The 24,487-nt window shown below is 32.3% G+C and overlaps 1 protein-coding gene across 1 annotated transcript in view; it reads left to right on the forward strand.

Annotated features, from left to right (window-relative positions):
* Positions 1-372: 372 nt before the first annotated feature.
* Positions 373-24,487, forward strand: part of LOC140432510 (uncharacterized) — a 161,637-nt gene continuing 137,522 nt past the window's right edge. The window contains exons 1-2 of the mRNA XM_072520436.1: positions 373-464; positions 13,606-13,767. Of these exons, the coding sequence (XP_072376537.1) occupies positions 380-464; positions 13,606-13,767 (247 nt within the window). The 5' untranslated portion in view covers positions 373-379. The remainder of the gene's footprint in view (positions 465-13,605; positions 13,768-24,487) is intronic.

Here is a 24,487-nt window from a genome sequence, read left to right on the forward strand (position 1 = left end):
ACTATATAGACACAATACACAATATATATATATATATATATATATATATATATATATATATATATATATATATATATATTGTTACATTTTTTAAAATGATATATAGCACATGGAAGTTAGTATTATGTGCATACTATCTAAAATATTTTAACTATAATTTCTATTGATTAAAGGCACCTTTGCGGAATATTTGTCGTAGAAATAATACACGTAGCTATATTTATTTTGATAAAGACTTTCAATCTTCAGTGATAGTAATAAATCAGACACTCAACAAATAATGTTGTTCTACAATTTTGTATCTTTTTCAGCATCATTCTTCAAGATCATTAATGAAGAACTATAACGAATTGTGTTCTGCTTCCTCGAACTAATCGTAATGTATTCGAGACAATTGGTAGTCACTGATCCTTACTCGCCGATTTCAAGAGAGAAATTTTCAACTACAAATGACCCAGTTACAGGTATGACAATATTATATTTATATAAACTAAATACTGAAATAAATATGTCTCAAATTTTTCTTTTTTTATCTAGACGTTTTTCAACTATTGGGAAAGGTCTTACATATTCAGGACTTAAAATTTTGCTCGGAACTGTTTCGTCGCCCTCGATCCCCGACTTTTCATTATTATCTTGTACAGAGTCATCAAGATCAATTTTTGGGATATTTTTAACAGCAAAATTTTTTCCCGGATTATTTATCAACCACTCTTTAAGGAAACAAAGAATTTACTCTTAAAAATCCCATAAACTCCCACATCAAGTGGTTGGAGTTTATGGGAAGTATGCGGAGGAAACGATAGCATTACTATTCCATGATCTTGCGCATAAAGGATTGCGTCTAGACTAGTGTGCGACTCATGGTTGTCTAGCAGCAATAATATTTTATTTTCCTTATCGCATTGTGTGTGGTTGACAACGTGCCCCAGAGTTTTATTAAAACGGTCTTTAGTCATTTACCCAGACTTAATCCTCACTCCAAATGCTACACTTAACGATGGTGCCTCATATAAATAGTCTTCGATATTGCTTACCCTGAGAAATATGTAAATCGGTTATAATGCGTTTCCTATGGCGCTTATAACCCCGACAAGTGTTACAAGTTCACCTGTTTCGGCATACGATACTAGACTTATTTGCTTCTTACCCTTTAGTTCTACAATTTTGGGAGGGGGTACGACTGTTTTTATACCTGTTTCGCCCAAGTTAAAGATTCGATCAGGGCTAAAATTATATTTTTGTCACACTGTCTTGTAATTTTTAAAAAATTTCACCACTCTTGTATTATTAAATCCGAGACCTCTTGCCAAACTCGTGCTTTCCGGTTTTCTTAATGATAAATCAGAGTGCCTTTTCATAAAGCCAAGTAGCCAATCTCTTCTTGCCTTATTATTTATATCATAGCTCCCTGGATATTTGCAATTTGGTAAAATCTTCGTGTAGTCAAAAACCATTGATCTTATTTGTTCGTAGGTTAAGTCTTAATTCATATTAGAACGTTGCTTTATGTAATCCACTAGCATGTCTTCTTGCGAGGAAGAAAATACACTTCTTACAAGCGTACTTACCTAAAAAACATATATTTATTTATCTATGACAAACAAGTACATCAAAAAAATATTTAAAACACAAGAATCATCAACTAATCTACTATTACATTTTCGCTCTCGTATTGATCATCGTTACACTTTTGTAAAAACTCTTCAACCGTCATTGTTCTTAATATATTTTCATGCGAGATTGCAAAGTTTGTCTTTTTAAATTGAACGTTCTTGCTGCCTCTCTTTGAGACATATTTCTTGAAAAGACATTTTGTAGAGCATCTTTTATGCGCTGCTCACTTATAATTGCTCGATATGTTTTATTTTGGTACTTTCTTACCATCTGCAATACAAAAAATATCAAAATAATCACTAAAACTACTACTACATTAGTGTGGGGCACAATTCACTTCCGAATGTACCCCGTTAGGCCGGCCGAAAGTACCTGACTTTGCAAGCATGAAAAATTTATTGTGACCTTCTGGTCAAAGTTAGAGGTTGTGTCAATGCATATTTTGAAACTAGAGATTTTCAACCAAATTTTTACAAAAATATGTGAACAGCAACTATCTAAATCACATAAAATATATATTTTTTAAAAACTTACCTTTAGCTTGAAAAAACAAACTTAAAAACAAAACAAATATTTGGACGCTATTTATTGCAGAAATACCAAAAACTAAAGTGAAGATGGATATTTGCCATATTTCTAGCGAAAATTCGGCGCGAAATTCTGCTTATTTAAAATTTTATTTGCAGTGGCTTATATATTATAAGCAAACAGTTTCTAAAATATATAAAGAGGGAAGAGGTAAAATCCCGTGATTTTTGAAGTAGCTTCTGCAATGTGTTATTCTACTGAGGCCAAAAATATACCGTATTGCTCTTTTTTGTAATTTAAAAATAACATCAGATTAGGCAGCTCTATTAGAACCCCAAAAAGGAAGGCCATATCGATGGCATAGTCACAAAAAATAGTGGCAGTGTAAAGATTATTGTTTAGTGCTTGATAGACTTCATGTAGTACAGAAAACATAGCATCACTGGTACATTTATTAGATAAAAAGCCGAACTGACTTTGTGATAAAATGTTGTTTTCAACGAAAAATGATGTAAGTCGGGCTTTAATAAGTCTCTCAATAATTTGGATAGGACCGGTAGTAAGGTTATACACTGTACGTAACATTTTCTTTTAATGTCTTTACTTCTTTTTGGATCTCTTAGCGTGTTTCCTGGAATTCTCCTCAGTACTTTCATATCTGCCGTTTCCAGTAGCCTTTGTGTTGTGGCTGTGTCGGGTCTTGTTTCTGAGGCATATGTCATTATTCGTCTTACACTGGTTTTATGAATTCGTAATTTTATCTTAGTGCTAATGTGTCTGTTTCGACGTGTATAATGTTATTAAGTCATCCTGCCAGTCTATTTGCTTTATGTACTTGATATCTCACTTCTTTGTCCAGGTTTCCAGAGCTGGACAATGTAATTCCGCGGTATTTTATTTCCATTACTTGTCAATACTGATACCATTAATTTCTTCTTACATCTGATTGGTTTTTTGTTGATTACTATTATTTTAGTTTTTGGAGATGAGAGTGTCATATTAATATATTTTGCTCTTATGTTAAATCTGTGTCTTTTCAGATATATAATTTGAACGTTTAATATCCAGTTTTTGAAGACTAAATATCTATGGACTTACAATAAAACTGTTTTTTAGAAATTTTTATTTGGTGCTAAAGCTTTTTATAAGATTTTTGAGATTTTGAGATTTGAGCTTTTTATAAGATAAAATAATATCAAAAAGGCAAATCTTAAAAGGATGAGACAAATGGATCTAACTGCTTTGAAATATAATGTCTTAAGAGATTTAGGAATATTGATTAATAATATACTCGGGAAACTGAAACATTAAGGAAGACGAGAAAATTGGAAATTAAATTCAATGATAAATATAATAAAATGTAAACTGAGATAGTGAAAGACTTAATTGGTAGGCAATAGCTAATCATATAAGAATATATTAGGACAGGATGCTTAAGTTTCAAAGTTAAAACACTGTACACCGGGCACAATATATTTGGGCCACATAAGAAAATTATTAATTTATTTAAAATTAATGTGTACTTGCACAAATATTCTTGGTAAGTAACATTTATTTTTTTATTTTCGTATCACAGAATCACACGGTAATGAAATATTCTCCGTATTTTAAATTTACGACATTCTTTTCCGGTTGCCATGAAACTGGAAATATATATGTTCCCCGTGACACTTTTTTATCTTGTGATACTATAAAATATGTGTAAGTAGCTATTTATATTCGAGTTCTTCGCTTTACTGCCTTAGTATGTAATTACTACCTTCTTAAATCCTAATACTTTAAATCCCATGACACGCTTTGAATTTGAAAGACTCAGCGAGAACCCATTACTCTTTTTTATACACACATTACGAAGACTACTGTTAAAAGTAATTAAAATATACTTTTATTAAAATGTGTAAATGTCAAAATATATAAATTTTTTATTCGTTTTTCTAACAGCCCTTGGTTTTTCCTTCCTTTTTGTATATGTCTATTTTACATTTACCTTTTGGATTATTCCTTAATATTGTTCTGAAGAAGAAGAAGAAGCATATAATTATTGCCTTATTGAAATATTTATTTTGAAACGTTAAACACTTACTAGTGAAACAATATAATTTTTCAAGTAGGGTCTTTTAAAATGAAACTCTCTTAATCGTATTGTAATGGCATCATAATTATCTATTGTTTGGTAAATATTATATTTTAACCAAATCATTATTTTTGTTTTCCTTCTATGCTGAGCTTTTTATCAAAAATAATTCTTTTTGCAAAATGTAAGATAAACTTTTGGTCATTTGTATAAACATTTTTTTAGATATCATACTAAAAATACCCAATATTATTGTGATCATCCACACATTGACAACATTGTAAACTTTTAATATCTAGCGAGTTTTTATCAAGCGGTACAATGTTTGTAATGTTCGGGTAAATTCCATCCGTTTTTGGCCTAATACTTTCTCTCTCTGCGCACTGGAAGCTCCGCCTTGTCACGAGATTCCTGTTCTACAGTAAATCATGTTTGTTATTTGTTATAGTGGCGATAATACCTAAATATATAGAACAGATCTATAAGTTGGTCGTAATTAAGGATAAATGGCAAACAAATTAAAGAACAATAAATCAGCGGTATAGGACCAAATAGCATCAGAGCTACTGAAGGAACAAGGAGACGCATTACCAAAATAAACATAAACTGATAAAAAAGATATGGTTGAATAAGCAGTTACCAGCAGAGTGGAATAACGACATTATTGTACCATATTATAAAAAAGAAGACCAGTTTGAATGTGGAAACTACGCCAATATTTATGAAAGGCCTAGATTACACCCTAAAAAAATAGTTGGCAAATACCAATGTGGCTTCTGCAGACAGAAATCAACAATACACCAGATATTTGTTCTACGACAGATCCTAAAAAACAAGTGAATATAATATCGACACACATCATCCATTCATAGACTTCGAAAGCGCCTAATATGACAATATAAACCGAGAATTTCTTTGTGAAAAATTTTGATTTTACTGTTCATATTTCTGTTCTTCGAAATGACGATGGTTGTTGTTTTTTTACTGTGTTAATTTTTAACCCTGTCGGTCAGATAGCCAAGCGGCCGATTCTCATTCGCTTCACTGTCGAATAGTTAATTGGATGTGGGTTCAAGCCCTGGCTCGGTGTACAGAAAAATAAAAAAGGCTAACGCAGCAGTTTAAAACACAAAACGAATCTACGGCTTAGACTAGAATATGCTGATGTCTGATCGGCCTATGGTTTACCAGTACGGCAAGAGGTAAGGGCTTGCGTCTCGGTGATACTCCTCCATAGATCCCTACCGGAAGGGCGTGGCGACTAAATACCGGCATATATATAATATATACAATTTTTAACTCAAAAGTATCCTGCTAACTACTATAACAGTGTCATCTGCGTTTCTAATAATATTAATGGACCTCTGTTTACCTTTATGTCCCATTAATGTTCTCTAGGGTGTTTTAAAATATGTTCTCTGAGTAGATAGAAGTTAAAGAGAGTTGGAGAAAGTATGCAGCCTTGCGTCACATCTCTTCTGATGGAAATGCTGTTTGTTCTCAGTATATCTATTTTAATTAAATTAATGTTACTTTTGTACAGTTTCTGTTCCCAAGCAAAGTTTATCAATACAGTTTAACTTAATAAGAATATATCATTAATTTGTATTTTAAAAACGATTTACGCGCTGGAAGTTGAAACGTCAAAAATAAATATTTTTATTGTAATTGTGTTTTATTCGTAGAAAATATGGTATTTTAAATACAAAATTGTACAAGAATATACTTTAAATCGCATTAAAATATATGCGTATTAAAATTATTGAAATAATTTGCATATCATCTTCCCCAAAAACTTAAAACTTTTCAAAATATTGTTTAATCAAGCTTATAGAACACTAGATCAACATTTAAATACAGCTTTCTATAATAAATGTGAGTCATTAAAAATATTTTTGCGTCAAAGCATTTACGCAAGCACTTTAAAAGTCTGCAAGACAATTGTCATTAAAACACAGGAACTGACTCTCATACTCGTAATCCACGTGTAGGTAATTCCTTGTATGTATATTAAAATGTCCAAAAAGTGTTGAAACCTACATGTTATGAATATTTAAGTATCTTAACTTCATCAGAGCGTTTCGGGAAAAATTTCATTCTCACAGAAAGAGCCTTTTACCCTCATTCAATATTCAGGGACAGCAACATTTTCGACATGACATTAGCGAAAAGAGCCCAGAGATTTTTAAACGTATTACCTAGTAGCATTTTTGAATTTAAAAGTAACTTGTTTTGAAATATTTGAAAGCTTTCTGTCTAATATGAGTTTTATAATATAATGTAGTAATATATTTACTGTTTCACCAATAACCTTGAATGGTTGATGTGTATTGTGTGTTTCTAAATATAAAAAAATACTTTGGTTTTAGACTGGCCGTGAAATTAGAAATATTCGTAAAGTGGTTACAAAAAAATTTCTAAGTTCTATTAAAAAATAATAATAATAACCGGAGCAGTGAAGCACTGGTGTTTCTCAAAGAAAATTATCACATAGCATGTAACGTACAGTGTTGAGCATAGGCCTCTCTCAGTTTTGTTCATGCGTCCACCGTGTCGGATGTGCTTCACTACTATGTCTGTATGACTGAAATCTAGGATGTCACTCTATTATGCGTTTAGTCTATTTAGCATTATTTTGGTTGTTATAATTACATTTGAAACTATATCTCTTCTAAAGGTAAAAGAAATAATAAATTAGACTTACTCACAATCAATTTAATTTAACAAATCAGACGACCGGTTTCGCTTTCTACAATATGCAAAGCATCTTTAGGTCACGATACAAAGTTAAATAAATGCTGAAAATAATAAACCCATATTAGGGTGTTGTCTAATAAAGATAAAACAAAAATAGATGATATAAATTATATAAATTACAGTAATTATGCCAATATTACATGTCTGTGGTTTTTCAAAATGAATAAAATGTTTAAGCAGACAAGACCCACAAATTGGTAAAATAGTCTATTAAACTGTAATGAATTATTAAATAAACAAATAAATAAAACATTACTTACATGCCGGTACTCCATTAATTGATGGTTGAAAGAACATGGTTCAAACTATCTTGTATTGTTGATTGGAGAACTCAAGTCAACTATTGTAATTGTTTAACAGTAAACGGGGAAGTTCTTGAGGAGACAGATTTTATCCAATGAAGTAGAGATAGGTAAATGTAATTGTTTGTTTGATGAAAGTAATGTTCTATACCATTAAGTTCTTTAAAGTTATTTATATTTATTCTGGAGATATATTTATGAAATGTGTGTTATTTATTGAGATTTTTATTTTTGTTTTGGAAGGTGACAGTTGTGAGACAATGAATAAGAATCGATGTACAAATTGTGTGGGTGTGCAATTATATCAGCTTGTAATTATCAAATTTCTTTGATAAAGTTATGTTGCAATATGTGGCAAGTTGTAAAGTCCAATATATAAAGTTAAAAATTAAAATTGAGACACTTTAAGACACACAGAAAACACACAGAAAACACTTAAAAACGGGGGGACGAAACAGACATTAAATTTAAAAAAGGGGAGGATTTTAAAAGAACTACATCTCTTACTTGGAGACAATGAGTTTTTTTTCTCTTCTGTACCATAAGTTAATACTGGGAACAAACATTGTTTGAAAATCTTGATTGTCAAACATTGACATATTGGTCTTAAGTACCGTACTTCTCAGTCTACCGAAAGTTTTTCACACTAATTATATTTGTCTTTTTGGACCAAATATTTATAACTTACTTACTTACTTAATTACTTACTTACCCGTGGCTTTACACAGCATATTCTGTTTATATAACCTATTGATACTAGACATTCCTCAGAAACGGATATGGGTTTTTAGGTAAAAAAGGATTGCATTAAAACTCGGACATATGGATTAGTATATAGATATTCAAACATTTTTTTTGGTTTACTTAGCCTGTCAGTATACTGGTAGTCAGGATATATATGTACGTTTTTAACTATATACTGAATACCAATATACTGGCAGGCTAATCAAGACAAAATAAACAACAATAATCGCTGTATAATTGGAAAAAATTGGTCTTATCAATTTTATCATTTTTTTTTTATTATAAAAGAAACAAAATTATCATTCTAAACTTAAAACTATAAGAAATAAATTTATTGTTTGACTTGTGTATGGTACAATTTGTAGCAAGGAACTATGCATAGTCCTGGTGAGTCGAGACTGCTGGGAAAATAATAAGGCGATCTTTTTGGGCATTGGCATTATGCTTAGTGCAATATTGGCATCGTAACATACCACTTTTATTTTTTTCCGTGATCGGACTTTGTTCTGGATAATGCATATTGTTTGAAATTGTTTGTACCTGAATAGCCTTGTTTCTGGAATGGAATAATAATAATAGATGGAAAAACAATTTTCTATACTACCCAAGTGTTTTTCTTGGTACCGAGTAATATGATAACATGTGGTCTGCTCGATCTATTCCAGACATGTGTTGGCGAAATAAATTCTCAACACAATATATTTTAACTTATTTTATGTTTTGTGTGACACAATGTGGTCTATGTTTAACTTTAGATTCCAACGCGTGCGCGTCGTTAGAAAAAACAAAAGGTTCGTTATAAAATGTTGGGCAGAAAGGATGACTTCTGGTCAGTCAAACAAAAAATTGTACTTTATAGTAGAAAAATATAAATTAAGTTACATAAAAATATAAGTGGCTCTTCCCTTTGGGAATCCAATCAGTTTAGTGTAAGTTGTGTTTGTGGAAATAAAGGTTTTATCGTAAAAAGTTGCCTAAATTATTCCTAGCGTCCTCACCAGCGAAACTTCTTTAATGTTGTAAAATTCCAACAACATGTGCTTATTGTAATCAAGCACACAATCGGGTTTAATTTTCGTAGCACCTCGTTTAAAAACAGTCTCAGTTATAAAGTGCTTATACTTTGTGGTGATCATTCTGACATCACGCTTATCTTTCCATTTATTAACCAATATGGGCCCTTTACGTTTCCATACAGCATCTCCTTTCATCAGCTTCTTTTTGAAGTTATACTTCTATACGCGCGGTCGACGTTAGAAATTTGCACGGGAGTGAATCGGTGAAATCATTACATATGTAAGATGTATATACATTTAATATTATATATATTATATATATATAATAATATATGTATATATATATATAATATATATTAATATTATTATTTATGTGATATGTTTTGTATTATTTATTAAATATTCAAAATTATTTTAGGCTTTTGTATTTCAAAATAATAATTACAATAAATCACTCTATGACCGAGAACAGTCAATTTTAAAATACGTTAGTGTCATGTCTAACTGGCAAATTTCTTACGTGTTTGGTTTATACGCTGGTATATGTGAGTTCGAATCCCAATATAAATTTCCTTTTTTATGTTTGAAATATTTAAAAACCCCACGTTAGTCTTATTAAATATAATGTAATATAGGTAAAAATGCTAAATTTTAAAATAATATGAAAATTACAACATAATCCGAGGTGTTGGTTTTTTATTTTTATCTTCCACAAACATTTTTTGAAGTTATACTTCTATACGAATTCGTATATATTGAGTAAATCGGCAAAATCATTATATATGTAACATATAGGTAAGAGAGACAGAAGATATATTTTCTCTCTCGAGAATAAAAAGGTTCCTTTTGTAAACATATTTAATATTTAGTAATATTATTATTTTTTTAGTATTATTACCATGGTAAATTACACATATGCGTAAGTTATGTATATTGTCATTTTTAAATACTTATAAATATTGCATTTTAATTTGTATTGTATTATAATATTGAATTATGTGGCAGTGTATTGTATTGTATTTTTATATTAATAACAAAATTAACAATGAATTTTACTGCAGAGTATGTGTAAAAAAAATTTTTTGCATTCAACTCCTTTTATACATATATGAAAATAAAAATATATATTTTCATTAAAATATTGATTCAACCCTTTATTTACTTACTATACTCCTATTACAGGTCAAATGTTTATATACAGCAAACGATGCACCATATACCTGTATACCTAAGTCTTTTTCTCTTTCTGCCCTCTCTTACCTACAGCATTACATATGTAATTATTGTGCAGATTGACTCCCATATAAATTTGTAATGACGAACGCGTGTATAGAAGTATAACTTCTATCGGCAGTCCCACTGGACTGCCACACCTGTTTGTTAACATGTCCTAAGGATTTCCAGTTCTGTCTTCTCGTAAAGTTCCAACGTGTGTTTTTTCCTTGAATAGGGTTTCCGATAATTATACGCTGTTGTCGAAATTATCCATGTATAAAACATGACCTTTTCCGAAATAATCCTTCATCAACTCTTTGACAATATCCGCCTATTTCAAGGTACTTCTTCCGGTATATACAATTGTATACATTGTATATACAATAATATATATCCATTGTGTGTAGTGAGTTCATATAGTTTATCCCATACTTGTGACGTTTACTGGCTATGTATTCTCGAAAGATGAGACGACCACGCCACAAGATCATGGCCTCATCAATGTAAAACTCTCTATTAGGGTATAGACAATTTTTTATATTTTTTAGAACTGCGTCCAAAATAGTCTGAATCTTGTAAAGACAATCCTCGTCGACGAGGGGAGACAAAGACGATGGGAGGCAAATTTTACGATGCCTCCCAAAACACACAAACCTTGGAATTTTTTGATTTCCTTATTAGAAACTTCTTTACATACACTTTTTTTTCGATGAAGTGTTATAGATGTGGATACAGTGGGTCATCTATTAATTTCACATACAATTGTGTTAATTATATCGTTGCCGAAAAGCACATTAAAATAATGTATGGGTTTTGCATTGGCCGGAAGATATACATTGATAGACGGTATTCCAGTAAAATCAAATTTTGTTACATCTTCTTCTACTTCACCCCAACCATAATGTTCATCTGAAATGTATTTTGTAGATTTAATCTATGTCATAGTGGGATTTGTTGTCTAACTATGGCAAATATTCGGTTCATCCGTTAAATCAAACCGTTGTTTATTCCCAGATTCACTTTAATCGGACTCTGTATCTTCAGAACTATTCACACTAGTTTCACTAAGATAAGTTGTATCAACCATAGAATCATCGTCAGAAAAATCGTGATTGAACTCACTAGGATTTTCTGGGACACCATCCAAACATTCTGCCTCTTTTTTATTTGATTAAATCTGTAATTCTTGTTCTGTTAACGGGCGATTGCTAACATACTTTGAAAGTCTAGGTTTTTTCATACCACTTGGGCTAAAACAAAAAAAAAAACAATTAATAATGCACAAACTATTGAACCACTCTGTACATAACTTTGTTTTTCATAAAATGTTATAATACTTTTAAGAACAATTTAAACATTTCAATATTATTTATTCGTCCAAGAAACATTCAAGTGTTTATAATGGGACAATAAAAAAATCTTGTAACTAAAAAAAGTAAACAAAATTTAAGAATACTAAATTTAACTTAATATTGAAAGGTTTAAGTTCATTCAATCAACTACATTTAAAGTAAAATCATCTAGAAAAATAATTATAAAATGATCGAAAGTGCAATTAGTTGCACATGTGCTTTTAATTAATCAGTAACTAAATAACACTAAAATATTAGACCAAAATTATTTTGTTTTATTACTAGCACTATTATGACTTATTCCATAAATGATATTTAATATTTCTTACCCTGGAATATTTGTATTATCCATATTTCATCAATAAAATTTACCAATATCACCATATAACCTTAAAATTATCACGTGCTATAAACGTGTCGATAATTGTTTAGGAACGAACCATCAGTATACTGGCTACTACATCTCGTTCCTTTACTCCTGGTCTGTGTGAATATATAAAGCATTGAAATTAATAGAGGTGTGAGCCAGTAAAGTGGTAGTCAGTGTATTACGGAAAACTCGAACTGCCGGTATAGTGGTAGTCAGGTGCGAAAGTGTTAATTTCTCACTTTGTCCATTAGTGTTAATCTGCAGATTCTTCTTCAAAACTTCATTTCCGTTACATGTGTTGTGTTTTCCATTTCTATTTGTCACCCACGTCTCTAAGCCATACAATGAGCAGCTTTCAAAATTTACATAAAATTTGCTGCTAGGGACTAAGTTTGTCATATACTGCGTTTTTTTTTAAGATTCATTTTTAAGCACACAATGATTGGCGCAGTGGTTAGTATACTTAACACCTCTTGGGCTTCTTTGAGACTGTCTGGAATCGGCATGATGTTTCCAGTGAGGCTTCTTAAGTAGTTTAATCTTCCACCATTGATCTTTATTTCTACGTTCTTCCACTCTCCGGTTTCTTAAACATATAATATATTTCAGTGGTATTGTTAAGAGTTTTGGTGTTAATTTTAAATTTACATAAAATAACATTTTAAATGTTAATATATTGATATACGTTTTGCCCTTTTATACTTATATATTTTTAATTATTGTTGTATATCTCTACAACCAGCTAGTGCAGTAGTTATTTTGTCCTAATCCACGGAGCCAAACGCCTTCTGGCATTACACAAATATTGCAGTGCTTTATAAAAAATGGTGTATTGTATTCCACTGTTTTTTTATTTATTTTATTTATTATGGATCCATATTTTCGTTTATTTGGCGAAAGGCCATTGAGGAGTCGAAGATAATGAAATTGCGGATATGGCCACAAAAAGTAATCACAGTTACAACCATATTCACAAACGATTTCATTTAAAAGATTTAAATAATGCTCTCAAACTTAATATCAGTTGCAAATGGAAAGCTGGTTACCAAAAAATGAAAATAAATCTAAAGAGTCAGTAATCATGGTTTTTGAAGAAGTACGGACCAATGATTCCACCAGCTCATAAAGCACACAAAACAGTCAGATTTTGTTTGTTTGTTGACGTAGCTATTCAACCAAACGTGAGCTTCATCGCTAAACAAAATTAGCTTATAAAAGTCTGGATCAAGGGCAATCTCGTTTTGGGCCCATTCACCGAATCTATGCCTTGCTAGGTGATCGTATAGCTTCAATTCTTGCACAAGTTCGATTTAGTAAGCACGCAAACAAAGATCTTTTCGTAAAATCTTCCATAAAGTGGATGGACACATATCCATCGTTCCATGATTAATTGAATTAATTCCTCTGATGAACCATAAAATGGATGTACGTAATACGTATTTCGAACAGAATCATGATTTTTAAAAAAAATTGCACATTTGGAAGCATTTTTTAGCTGAAATGTCAAACGAAACTAAACATAAATCACTTGACAGCTGTCAAAATGGGCGCCAGTTAAAAACGTATTGCTAACATACATTTCTATACCTCTAAAAAAACTTTGTACTAATATCGCTAATTTTTTTTTCAGAATCAACAACAGTTCCTGGTGTTATTGGTTTAGAAGGAAATGAGTCAAAGTCGCATGTGACAGTAATACCAACCTCACTACTTTACAACCGAACACACAAGTCAATTAATGATCTTTTATACAATGGTACCGGATACTATATCGACGACGAGGAGGAGTCAGGTAAATATTTACGCAAAAGATTTATTTTATTTTTATTTCGAGCAAGAATCAAATTTATCTCGATATATGTTTACTTAATTTACCACCTTATGACAAAATGTAAATAAGTTTGTAGGAAAATTAATGCAACTGATGCGCATTTTATGTTGTTTTAATTAATTGTAATTTCAATTTATCAGAGAAACATAAATTAACACAGTGACATCAATTTAGGAATAGGTTGCATATTTTTATTGGACACCTTGTATAGTAAAATTATTATTTTTTAAAATATTCGGAAATTAATGATTGCTTCATACTTTTTAATTTATTTTAAAAAAATTTAGATTCACATTTTAGTAAAAGCTTAGACATATTTGTGGACATGTCAAAATTGTTCTCAATAATAAAAAAGTTTTCTAAATCTGTAAGACTTATATAGGCTTCAGATAAGTTTGATATATTTGATACTGGAAAAACTTCAGGTTCTTCTCCCTCAGGTTCTCAGTAGTTAGGGATAATTTCATTTATTTCTTGTATTTCTTTAAAACAGTTGTTGATGGTCAATTCTCAAAGCTAATAGTTTTAAATAAACTAATGTATATTTAATGATGGGAAATAGTTGTTTAAGTGAAATATTATACTCTTGTTCTAAACCATTTTTATCCATATTACACACACATCCAGCTTTAGCAAGACGTCTTTATTGTTATCGATGACAAAGTACGCCAAGTCATTGTAAGCCATATTAAGTCGTTGGTTATGGTAATGTTTTCCTCTATTAGTAATGGAGAGAAGGTAAGCGAACAATCACTGTATATACAAGTTAAAAACCTCCTAATAAAGTAGTTTCTAAAAGCTGAAGACCACCTTAAAAACACGAATCAAAGAGGCAAGAAATCATGGATAACTAATGAAATATTAGAAATGATGAATGTAAGACGACAACACAAGAACAAAGACTGGAATAAATATAAAAAAATACAAAGACTAATAAGAAAAAAGATAGTGGAAGCAAAAGCACAGTGGCTTGTAGAAACTTGCGAAGAGATAGAAGACCTACAGAATAAACATGATGATAGACTTCATAACTCCATAAGAAAATTAAAGAAATGTGTGGGATCAGAAACGCTAGGCAGTGTGGCACAATAACAAGCACGGATGATAGTGTCCTGACCACAATAGAAGAAATAAGCGTTGAATGGCGAACATACATACAAAATCTATTCTCAGACGATAGAACAATAAATATTGATAGACAAACAAACATCGAAAATAACGACTTACCCATCTTAACATCAGAAATAAAATACGCTTTAAAAAATATGAAAACCTGAAAAGCCTTTGGACCTGACTACGTTCATAGTGAAATTATACAACTTTTGGAAGAAGACAATTTAGAACTATTATCAAGACTCTTCAACATTATATACAAGACTGGTACAATTCCACAAGATTGGTTAACGTCTACGTTTGTGCCTATACCCAAATCAAACTACGCAAAAAAATGTAACGACTTTCGACCAATAAGTCTCATGCCCTATATTCTGAAGCTATTTCTAAAAATTATCCATAATAGAATTTACAAAAAATATGAAGAAGATATGGGTCCGGAACAATTTGGCTTTCGAAACGGTATGGGAACTCGAGAAGCTTTGTTCAGTTTCATTGTTCTCACGCAAAAGTGTCGGGATCAACAAAAATATGTCTACTTGTGCTTTACAGATTATGAAAAGGCTTTTGACAAAGTCAAACACGATCAGCTAATAGAATGCCTACAAAAAAAGAATCTGGATCCAAACGACATTAATACAATACGTGAACTCTACTGGAACCAAAACGCCTCTGTCAGAACTGAATTGGATGATACTGAAACCATAAACATCCAAAGAGGAGTTAGACAAGGTTGTATACTATCACCATTATTATTCAACTTGTATTCAGAGGACATCTTTGCACATGCTCTAGATGAAGCACAAGAGGAAATAAAAGTCAATGAAAAAATCGTGAACAATATCAGGTATGCCGATGATACAGTACTGATTGCTGGCAGTGAAGAAGAACTAGAAATTCTGTTAACCAAAGTAGTGCGAACAGGAGAACTATACGGTCTTAAGGTGAATGTAAAAGAAACCAAAACAATGGTAATTTCAAAAAAAACACACACCAGTTATAAACATACTAGTCAACAACAATCTAGTTGAACAAGTGAAAAAGTGTAAGTATCTAGGCTGTTGGATACATGAAACCTTAGACCAAGAACAAGAGGTTAAATGTAGAATAGAACAGGCAAGAAACACCTTCTTAAAGATGCGACAGTTACTCACTACCCGTAATCTTGATTTGTCCCTACGATACCGCATGATGAAGTATTATGTATATAGTGTACTATTACACGGCGTGGAAGCTTGAACGTTAACAGTCAGCTCGTTACGACGTTTAGAGAGCTTTGGGATGTGAGTATTTCGTCGTATGCTGAAAATTCCATGGACCGACCGCGTTAGAAATGAAGAAGTTTTAAGGCGTATGAATAGAGAACGTGAACTAACAGAAATTGTCAAGAAGCGTAAAACGTCTTATCTTGGATACATATTTAGACACGACAGGTATAACTTCATTCAGCTTATAGGGAAATATAAGGGAAAATATAGGGAAGGGAAAATAGAATGCAGACGCGGCCCGGGTAGACGACAAATGACCTGGCTGCGCAACATCAAAGATTGGGCAGGATTAGACTTTCAAAGTTTAATACGGAAAGCCCAAAATAGGGAAGACTTTGCATAGGTCATCGCCAACCTTTGCTAAGAAGACGGCACCTAAAGAAGAAGAAAGTAGGTTCTATAGATTATTTTTAAATTCTGGATAATACCTTATTTCAAAGATTGGCAATGTGAGTCATTACTGGCTGGAAGAAAAATAAGTTTAACATTATCCAGTACAATCTAGGACTTAACTGTAGCATAATCCAGAAACAAACTTTTCGATTCTGCTTTGTCATATTCGCGTCAAATTTGTGGAGTCTTGTTGTCATAAGATTTGCTGTCAACTATGCCTTTTTGTGGTAGATCTACTCAAGAGGCGACTTATCAATGTGTGCCTCCTTAAATATAAAGCCTTTTTGCGTTTGCCTGTAATAAGTGTACCCTCTTTTGACCTTCCATATTTTACAAATCAAAATTGTAATTCGTTGTTTTGCAGTGTTTCTTGGGAAACTTCACTGCATTAATCATATCTTTTAAGGCAGAATCCTTTAAAATAGGATTTGCCATACAATGTCTTGAAAGTAATATCGTGTCGACGACGAAATCTCTCTAATAAAAAATTTGATGTCTTGAAGTCATTTAGTCCTAGGCATTGAAAAGTTTAAAATTAAACTGAATATTAAAACCAGATCCTAAAAGCTTGTGTAATAAATTTTATGGATCCGCCTACCATTAAGAAATTTATACCCTATTTATATTTATATTTATATTTATTAAGAATTGCAAATTGCAACAGAAAAGTGAGAGACAACAACGTCAAGGGGGTATGTAATACATACATAGCTGCAGGAAAAGCTTCATCCAAAAGTAAGGAATAACACTGGACAAACAGTAAGTAACACTCAACAAAACGTTACATATGCACAAATTGCACAAGTCCAACAACAACGTGCAGTCAAGAATAACCCACCAACCATACCAAATGACACCACCGAGCTTAAAAATATGATGCGAGAACTCATAACACGGATGGGTACAATAGTAAATCTAATAACAACGGTCATCACAAAGATGGTCTAATGGAACAAGTCCTAAAAATAGCAACCTGGAATGCCAACGGCATGAGTCGACATGCTCATGAACTAAAATACTATCATTAACAATTAACATAGCATTGACATTATGCTATTATAGGAGACATACCTTATCAAGAAAAATTATTTTAATTATTTAATTTTTTATATGTAATACTTGGTGGAACCGGTGTCATCGTGAAAAACGGCTTGAAGCATTATGCACTAGAGAGCTATCAAAAGGGTCACATACAGGCCACAAATATCGCAGTGGAAGATAAAATAGAAAGAATTAACTTAACAGTAGTTTACTGCCCATCCAAATTTAGAATTAACAATATGAACACTTTCTCCAAACTCTAGGTAATATATTCGTAGCACGATGTGACTTTAATGTAAAACAACATAAAATTTATATCTACCGGATAACCTAAATACTGGCCGATGGACCCTAATAAAATGCCAGACTTTCTAGACTTCTACATATCCAAAGGTATTAACACTAAGCTATTCAAAGTTGAATCCAACCTAGATATGATATTTGATCTTAGTCCAGTTATCTTAACTATGTATACGAGTATATACTCGCAAAGATCGAACCAATAGAAACGGAGATATGACGTACTGCCGTTCTGGCAATGTTTTTGTCTTTGCTTTTTGTGTTAACATATTAGATATCCCCTCATCTTTCATTTGACGTGTTACACGTAGTAATCTGACTAATAACAACAGAGATACGATATAGTGCCGTTTTGGTACAGTCTTTGCGTTTGTTTTTTGTTTTAACATGTTCGTTATTCGACCTTCCCTTTTCATCGACACCTTGCACGTTGTTGTACGTTAAGCCGTTTAGACGTTACGTTTAATGTCTACGTATTCGTTACCCCCTCCCATTTCCTACGATACTTTGCAGGTTGTTGTACGTTGAGCCGTTTGACAGTTACGATCGGGGTTGCGATCTTAACTAAGTGGGGATTGCTAGGTCGGTAATGTAGATTCAATGCTTACCTAGAGTGACGTCACACTGTCTGGTCCAAGCGACCCATGCTCTGCTCTCCTATATATAGGATATAAAAGCCTATACCTCCAAGACTGTGTAACCATAACACCAGATGAAAATAATTCTAGGAAAGAATTAACATGGTAACAAACCTGCAGGTATCATTAAAAACACTAACTGAGGTGGAGAATGCTCTAAGGGAATTCACAAAGAATGTACCTAGTACAAAAATGTGCGTAGTTGGCTACTCCACAAAGTGGGTTATCAACTCACAAACAACATTGCCCAGTAATAGTAAAACAAAAAATTGCAGAAAAAGAAAACTTAGGAAAGCATGGCAACGAAACAGAACCCATAACAATAAGAACAAATTCAATAAATCTGCAAGAGAAATAAGAAATTGATAAAAATACTTACCAATTAAAATATACAAAATCGCCTTGAACTAATGTCTCCATCAATTTAAAATAAATACTCACTCTGGAAAGCCACAAGTTGCCTAAAGAATCAAAAACATCGCTGGATATTGGAAAAAATATAATGCAGAAAAAACCAAAGCATTTGGTGAACATTTAGTAAAAGTATTCTGACCACATAATTTTGTTTTAAGTCCCAAAGAAACTCAAGATATATGGAGGGTCATAGACGAGCCGATCCAAGTTGGAGTTGACAATAGAGACATTTACACACAGAGAATTGAAATCAACCATCATGGCAGTAATTGATCCGAAAAAATCTCCTAGCAACGACCTTATAACGGGAGAAGTATTACATAAGCTACTCAGTAAGGGTACGAGTTGAATCCTGCAGATATTTAATGCTATTTTAAGACTTAGTTATTTTTCGCAACAACAGAAAGTAGCGGAAGCCGTAATGGTGCCGAAACTAGGGAAGACCTGAGGAAATTGTATCATATAGGTCAATCAGTCTATTACCAATTCTATACAAAATATTTAAGAACCTGTTAAAAAGACGTCATTCCTCCCTAGTAATAAAAAAAAATCATACCTGATTATCAGTTTGGTTTCCGTTGGGAACATAACACAGGTACATAGAATTGTTTAACAAATCGACAACGACCTAGAAAGTAGACGATAGTGTTCCGCAGCCCTTCTGGATATAAGTAAGGCTATTGATAAGGTCTGGCATACCGACCTACTCTACAAAATTTAAAAGCATCTACCGCATAGATTCTATGGTGTGCTAGAATCTTAACTGACCAACAGATACTTCCTAGTTAGACACCAAGAGGAATGCACTGACTTGCACTTAGCTAAATCAGGTGTAGCCCAAGGTAGTGTTCTTGGACCTGTGCTTTACGTACTATATATTATGGATTTTCCTGAAACACACTCAACGACAGTAGGTACATTCGCAGATGATACTGTAATATTAGCATCACATCAAATTGCAGCTACTGCTACGAAAAACCTACAAAATTGTCCCAACAAGGTCGAACTTTGGCTGAACAAATAGAAAATAAAAGCAAATGAAGCCAAATCCAAGCACGTAACATTCACAATGAAAAGGGATACCTGCTCACCAATCACAATGAATAGTATACAGCTTCAACAAACCAATGACGTTAAGTACCTAGGTATGCATTTAGATCGTCGAATGACGTGGAGAACATAATATCTTCACAAAACGTAAACAACAAACCCCTTTATTGAAGGGGCTTTTATCATTGACGGTATTAGGAAGTTTTGATGATAGGTGCCCGCGGTCGTTTAAGAGGAGGGTTTGTATAAAGAGGCATAAAAGAAGTCCTTTTCAATTTTGCTCATAAGCCCGTTACATATGATATTGTTGTCATCTCTGATTTTCCTCTAGTGGATGTTTCTGCATTGCTTGTATTGTTTTGTTGTTTTCTTTCTTCAATCTTTCAACCAAATGCAGGCTGTCCTAAAATATTGAAGCCAAGTAAGTCAACAATAAATTTTGAAAAAACCTAACATATTAACAACTAATTAATTATACATTTTCGTTGAATTTTTAAATATTCTTTTTTAGAAAACAATTTCCGGAGTGGAAAAAAAAATACTAGTGAAAATTACTAGATTAGTTAGCTATTCCACAAGAAAACAGTTTCAGAACCTTTTCATTTTTTTCATATATTCTCTTTTCCTGCTGAATTAAAAGCCGCTTTACTAGTACAGATATTTAGAAATAATCCTTTTTTTTAATAACATTTTTTCTAAAAATGGTATCTACATTTCTTAAATCCACTTTAATACCTTAGTTTACGTTTCATCTTGTGTGTTAAATATGTTCCTGTTAAAACTTCTTTACAAAAACTCTTTCAGTAGTTGAAAATGCATTAAAATAGCTTAATAAAATTCAATTTAAAAGTCTTGTGAGGTAAATAAAAACAAAAGCAACGCTGCAACGGCAACGACAAACTTTTGTCCCGGAAAATGTCCTTAAGCCTGACTTTCAGAAATCAAATTGAGCTTCTCTTTGTTAAGTCAAGGCGCGTATTTACACAAGTAGAATCGATATACAAGGATAAGATGAAGGATTAAATATTTATGGCATTTAATGAAAACATAATATGAGCAACTCCTCTTTAGGATGTTTATATTTCGAATCACGAAGCTCCGTCTCTTAGGCTTGTAGGCTAACCCATTAGTACATTTTATTATTATTATTATTATATAATAGTACACAAATAATTTATTACAAATATCAAATAAATTTTAAGAAGATATACCCCAAAAATAGTGCGTTCGTTTAGGGTACGGATATAATACCCATTTTAGAACAAAAATAGCGATTTCAGATGCCCCCCATAATAAAAATCAAGAAGATTATTAACAGCTCTGGTAAAATATAAAGAAACCACATTTCACGGCATGTTTGCAATAGCATATCTTTAAGAAGTACCGGCAAAACATTTTGCAAGATATTATAGTAGGCCTCTCCATTTAGTGTTTTGGGTAATTCGTATGGTCCTATCCAACAATTGTTAATTATTCCAGCCCATAAATGTATGCTAAATTTTTGTTGAAAATTTGACCTACGTATTAAATAGGGGTCTCGTCACCCCATATATGGAAATTATGAAAATTATACACACTGTTTCTCGTGAAACATGCTTTATTCGCATATAATACTTTAGATAGAAATGTAGGCTCCCTGAGGAGTTTATGTTGAAACCACCTACAAAATGTTAATCTTTGAAGAAGATCACCTTGGTGTAAATCTTATACTCTCTGATAGATGTAAAAATTTTTACCGAAAGGTTCTATGAACAACGTTTTCCTACATTCCTACCATTTTAGCCACCGTTCGTGTACTTACATTTGAGTTATTTTTCACAGCATCTAACATATCGTTTTCTACATTTAATCGACGCATACTTCTTGTTCTTCCGCTATTTTTTTCGATACAACAGAACCCGTTTCTAATAATATTTAAGAAACAGTCACAAAAGTTTGAATATTAGGAGTTCGCCTTTCGGGATACCAATGCACATAAATTTGCACAGCTAAATTACTGTTACACTGCGCTTCTCCATAAATAATCAACATATCATGGTATTCACAAATCGAAAACATTTTTGCGGTGACACTTAACACGATTGCAAATATATGTTTACGAAAGTTGTGACTGTCTACGTTTAGATTTTCGTACTGCACGTAGTTGACAGATTTCTTTTTGCATAACAAAATGTATTTTCGTTTTTTGGTCAAACGGCCGAATTTAGAACAAAATGTTATAAGACTTTTGCTCTACATGGTGCCTTCTACCTATACCTTTAAGGAATGCTTTATTTTCGGTGACACTTTTGAATTAATTAATTGGATCTGGTTACCCAAATTGAAAGAGGAAGTTATTAAAAGGAAAATACCAGTATTGGTAAGTCAGTAACATATAGAGAATACATCGTTTATGTTTTTTAAATAACAAACATATAAAATCAGAATTTGGTGTTTATTGAAGGTAAATTAAATGCACGACCAAATACTTACCATATCGGGATAGTATTATGAGGTTTTTTTCCTGGTTTTTCCCTCATAATTTACTATGGAATCACTAACAGGAGAATTTTACTGTCATCATGGCATGTGTTTGTATTTTTAAAGACGAATTACATGCTATGATCTTTTCTGACAGATATTCTCAAGTTAAAGTTGATTTCATGTAATCGAATAAACTATCTTATAAGTAAAGACGTCCCAGGAACGCAACTCAACAATATTGGCAATATTATTTTAAAATCGTCTACTTTAAAATGTATAATGTATGTCTGAATTGTCAATATAGATGAGTCAGATAAAATTAAATTATTAGAAGAATTTTTCACTAAGAAATAAAAAAACAAAATTTGTTTAATTTACTAATGTTTGTATTTTGAGAACGATTTCCGAAGTGGAAATTGCAACGTCAATAAACGTACTTTAACCTATAATTGTGGCTTATTCCCATTTAAATAGTAATTATTAATATTATTCGTTCAGCAATCTTGCTTACGGCTATAATTTGGTAAAGAAATTGTACTAATTGTACTAAAATTTAATTTCTTTCTGGGAATTAAATGTGTCTTAACATCGATGTGATAATTAGAAGTGTTAAAACTACTACCGCTTTTGTTGGTATGCATTCCTGTTTATTTTATTTAAAAATTCTTTTTTTTATATATAAATGTGTATTACTTAATTTGAAATGTTAAAGTGGCTTTTATTAAATGAAGCAATTAACCAACCAAATTTCTGCAGTATGCAGTAAAATTTAGTGAACAAAAATTATAATATGGAAATGAAAATTGCATTATTGAACAAGGAAAATGCAGTTTCCAAAGTGCATTTCGAAGTGATGAAAAACGATAAATTTGTAAATCGAAAATAATTGACGGAAATGAGTTCAATATTATTACTAGGGTGGTTTTTGGGGTCACTGAACACGAATATCATGACGACGATAGTCTCTGAGGTACCTGGTGCACCTGAACCCCGTATCCTGGAGTTTTGTGGTAATTTAATACAAAATCAGTGCAACATTGTTATTCGAGAGTTTCTTGGATCGCATTTCACGAATATCATGACAGTGATGGTCTCCGATGCCCCTGGTGCCCAAGACGGGCCTCATGTCTTTAAATTTTGTAGACGTTCGATACAAAATCAGTGCAAACTCTTTAGCCAGTGGTTTTTGGAATCGCAGAAAACTAATATTATGTCGGCGAGAGTCTTTGAATTATCTGGTGCCCACGAGGCACCTTGTACCCTAAAGGGGGCCGATCTCTTGAAGTTTGTGCATCAGAGATCATCACCTATTTGTGATCAGTGACACCAAAATCCCCCCAGTAACGGGTTTGTACTGATATTATCTCGAATTTTCACAAAACTCTAGGAGACGAGATCCGTCCTGGCACCAGGTAACTCGCACATCATCTTCGACATAATATTAGTGTTCAACGACCCCAAAATCTCCCAAGTAATAAGTTTGCACTAATTCTGTATTGAAGTTTTACAAAACTTTAGGAGACGAGGCCCGTCCTGGGCACCAGTGCCATCGGAGACCATCACCGTCATGATAGTCATGATCACTGACCCCGAAAACCTCCGAGTTACAAGTTTGCACTGATTTTGTATCGAATTTTGACAAAACTTCACGAGACGGGGCCCGTTTTGGACATTAGGGGCATCGGAGACCATCACTGTCATGATATTCGTGATCTGCGATCCAAAAACCTCACGAATAACAAATTTGCACTGATTTTGTATCACATTTTCACAAAACTCACCGGTTCAAGGTCAGGTTTGTGCAAAACTTAAAACTGGTTCAAGTGCACCAGGTACCTCAGAAACTATCGTCGTCATAATATTCGTATTCAGTGGCCCCAAAAACCTACCTAGTAGTAATATTGAACTCATTTCCGTCAATTATTTCCTATTTACAAATTTATCATTTTTCATCACTTCGAAATGCACTTTGGAAACAGCATTTTCCTTGTTTAATAATGC

This window comes from Diabrotica undecimpunctata, chromosome 1, assembly GCF_040954645.1.
Source record: "Diabrotica undecimpunctata isolate CICGRU chromosome 1, icDiaUnde3, whole genome shotgun sequence".
Taxonomy (NCBI): Eukaryota; Metazoa; Arthropoda; class Insecta; order Coleoptera; family Chrysomelidae; genus Diabrotica; species Diabrotica undecimpunctata.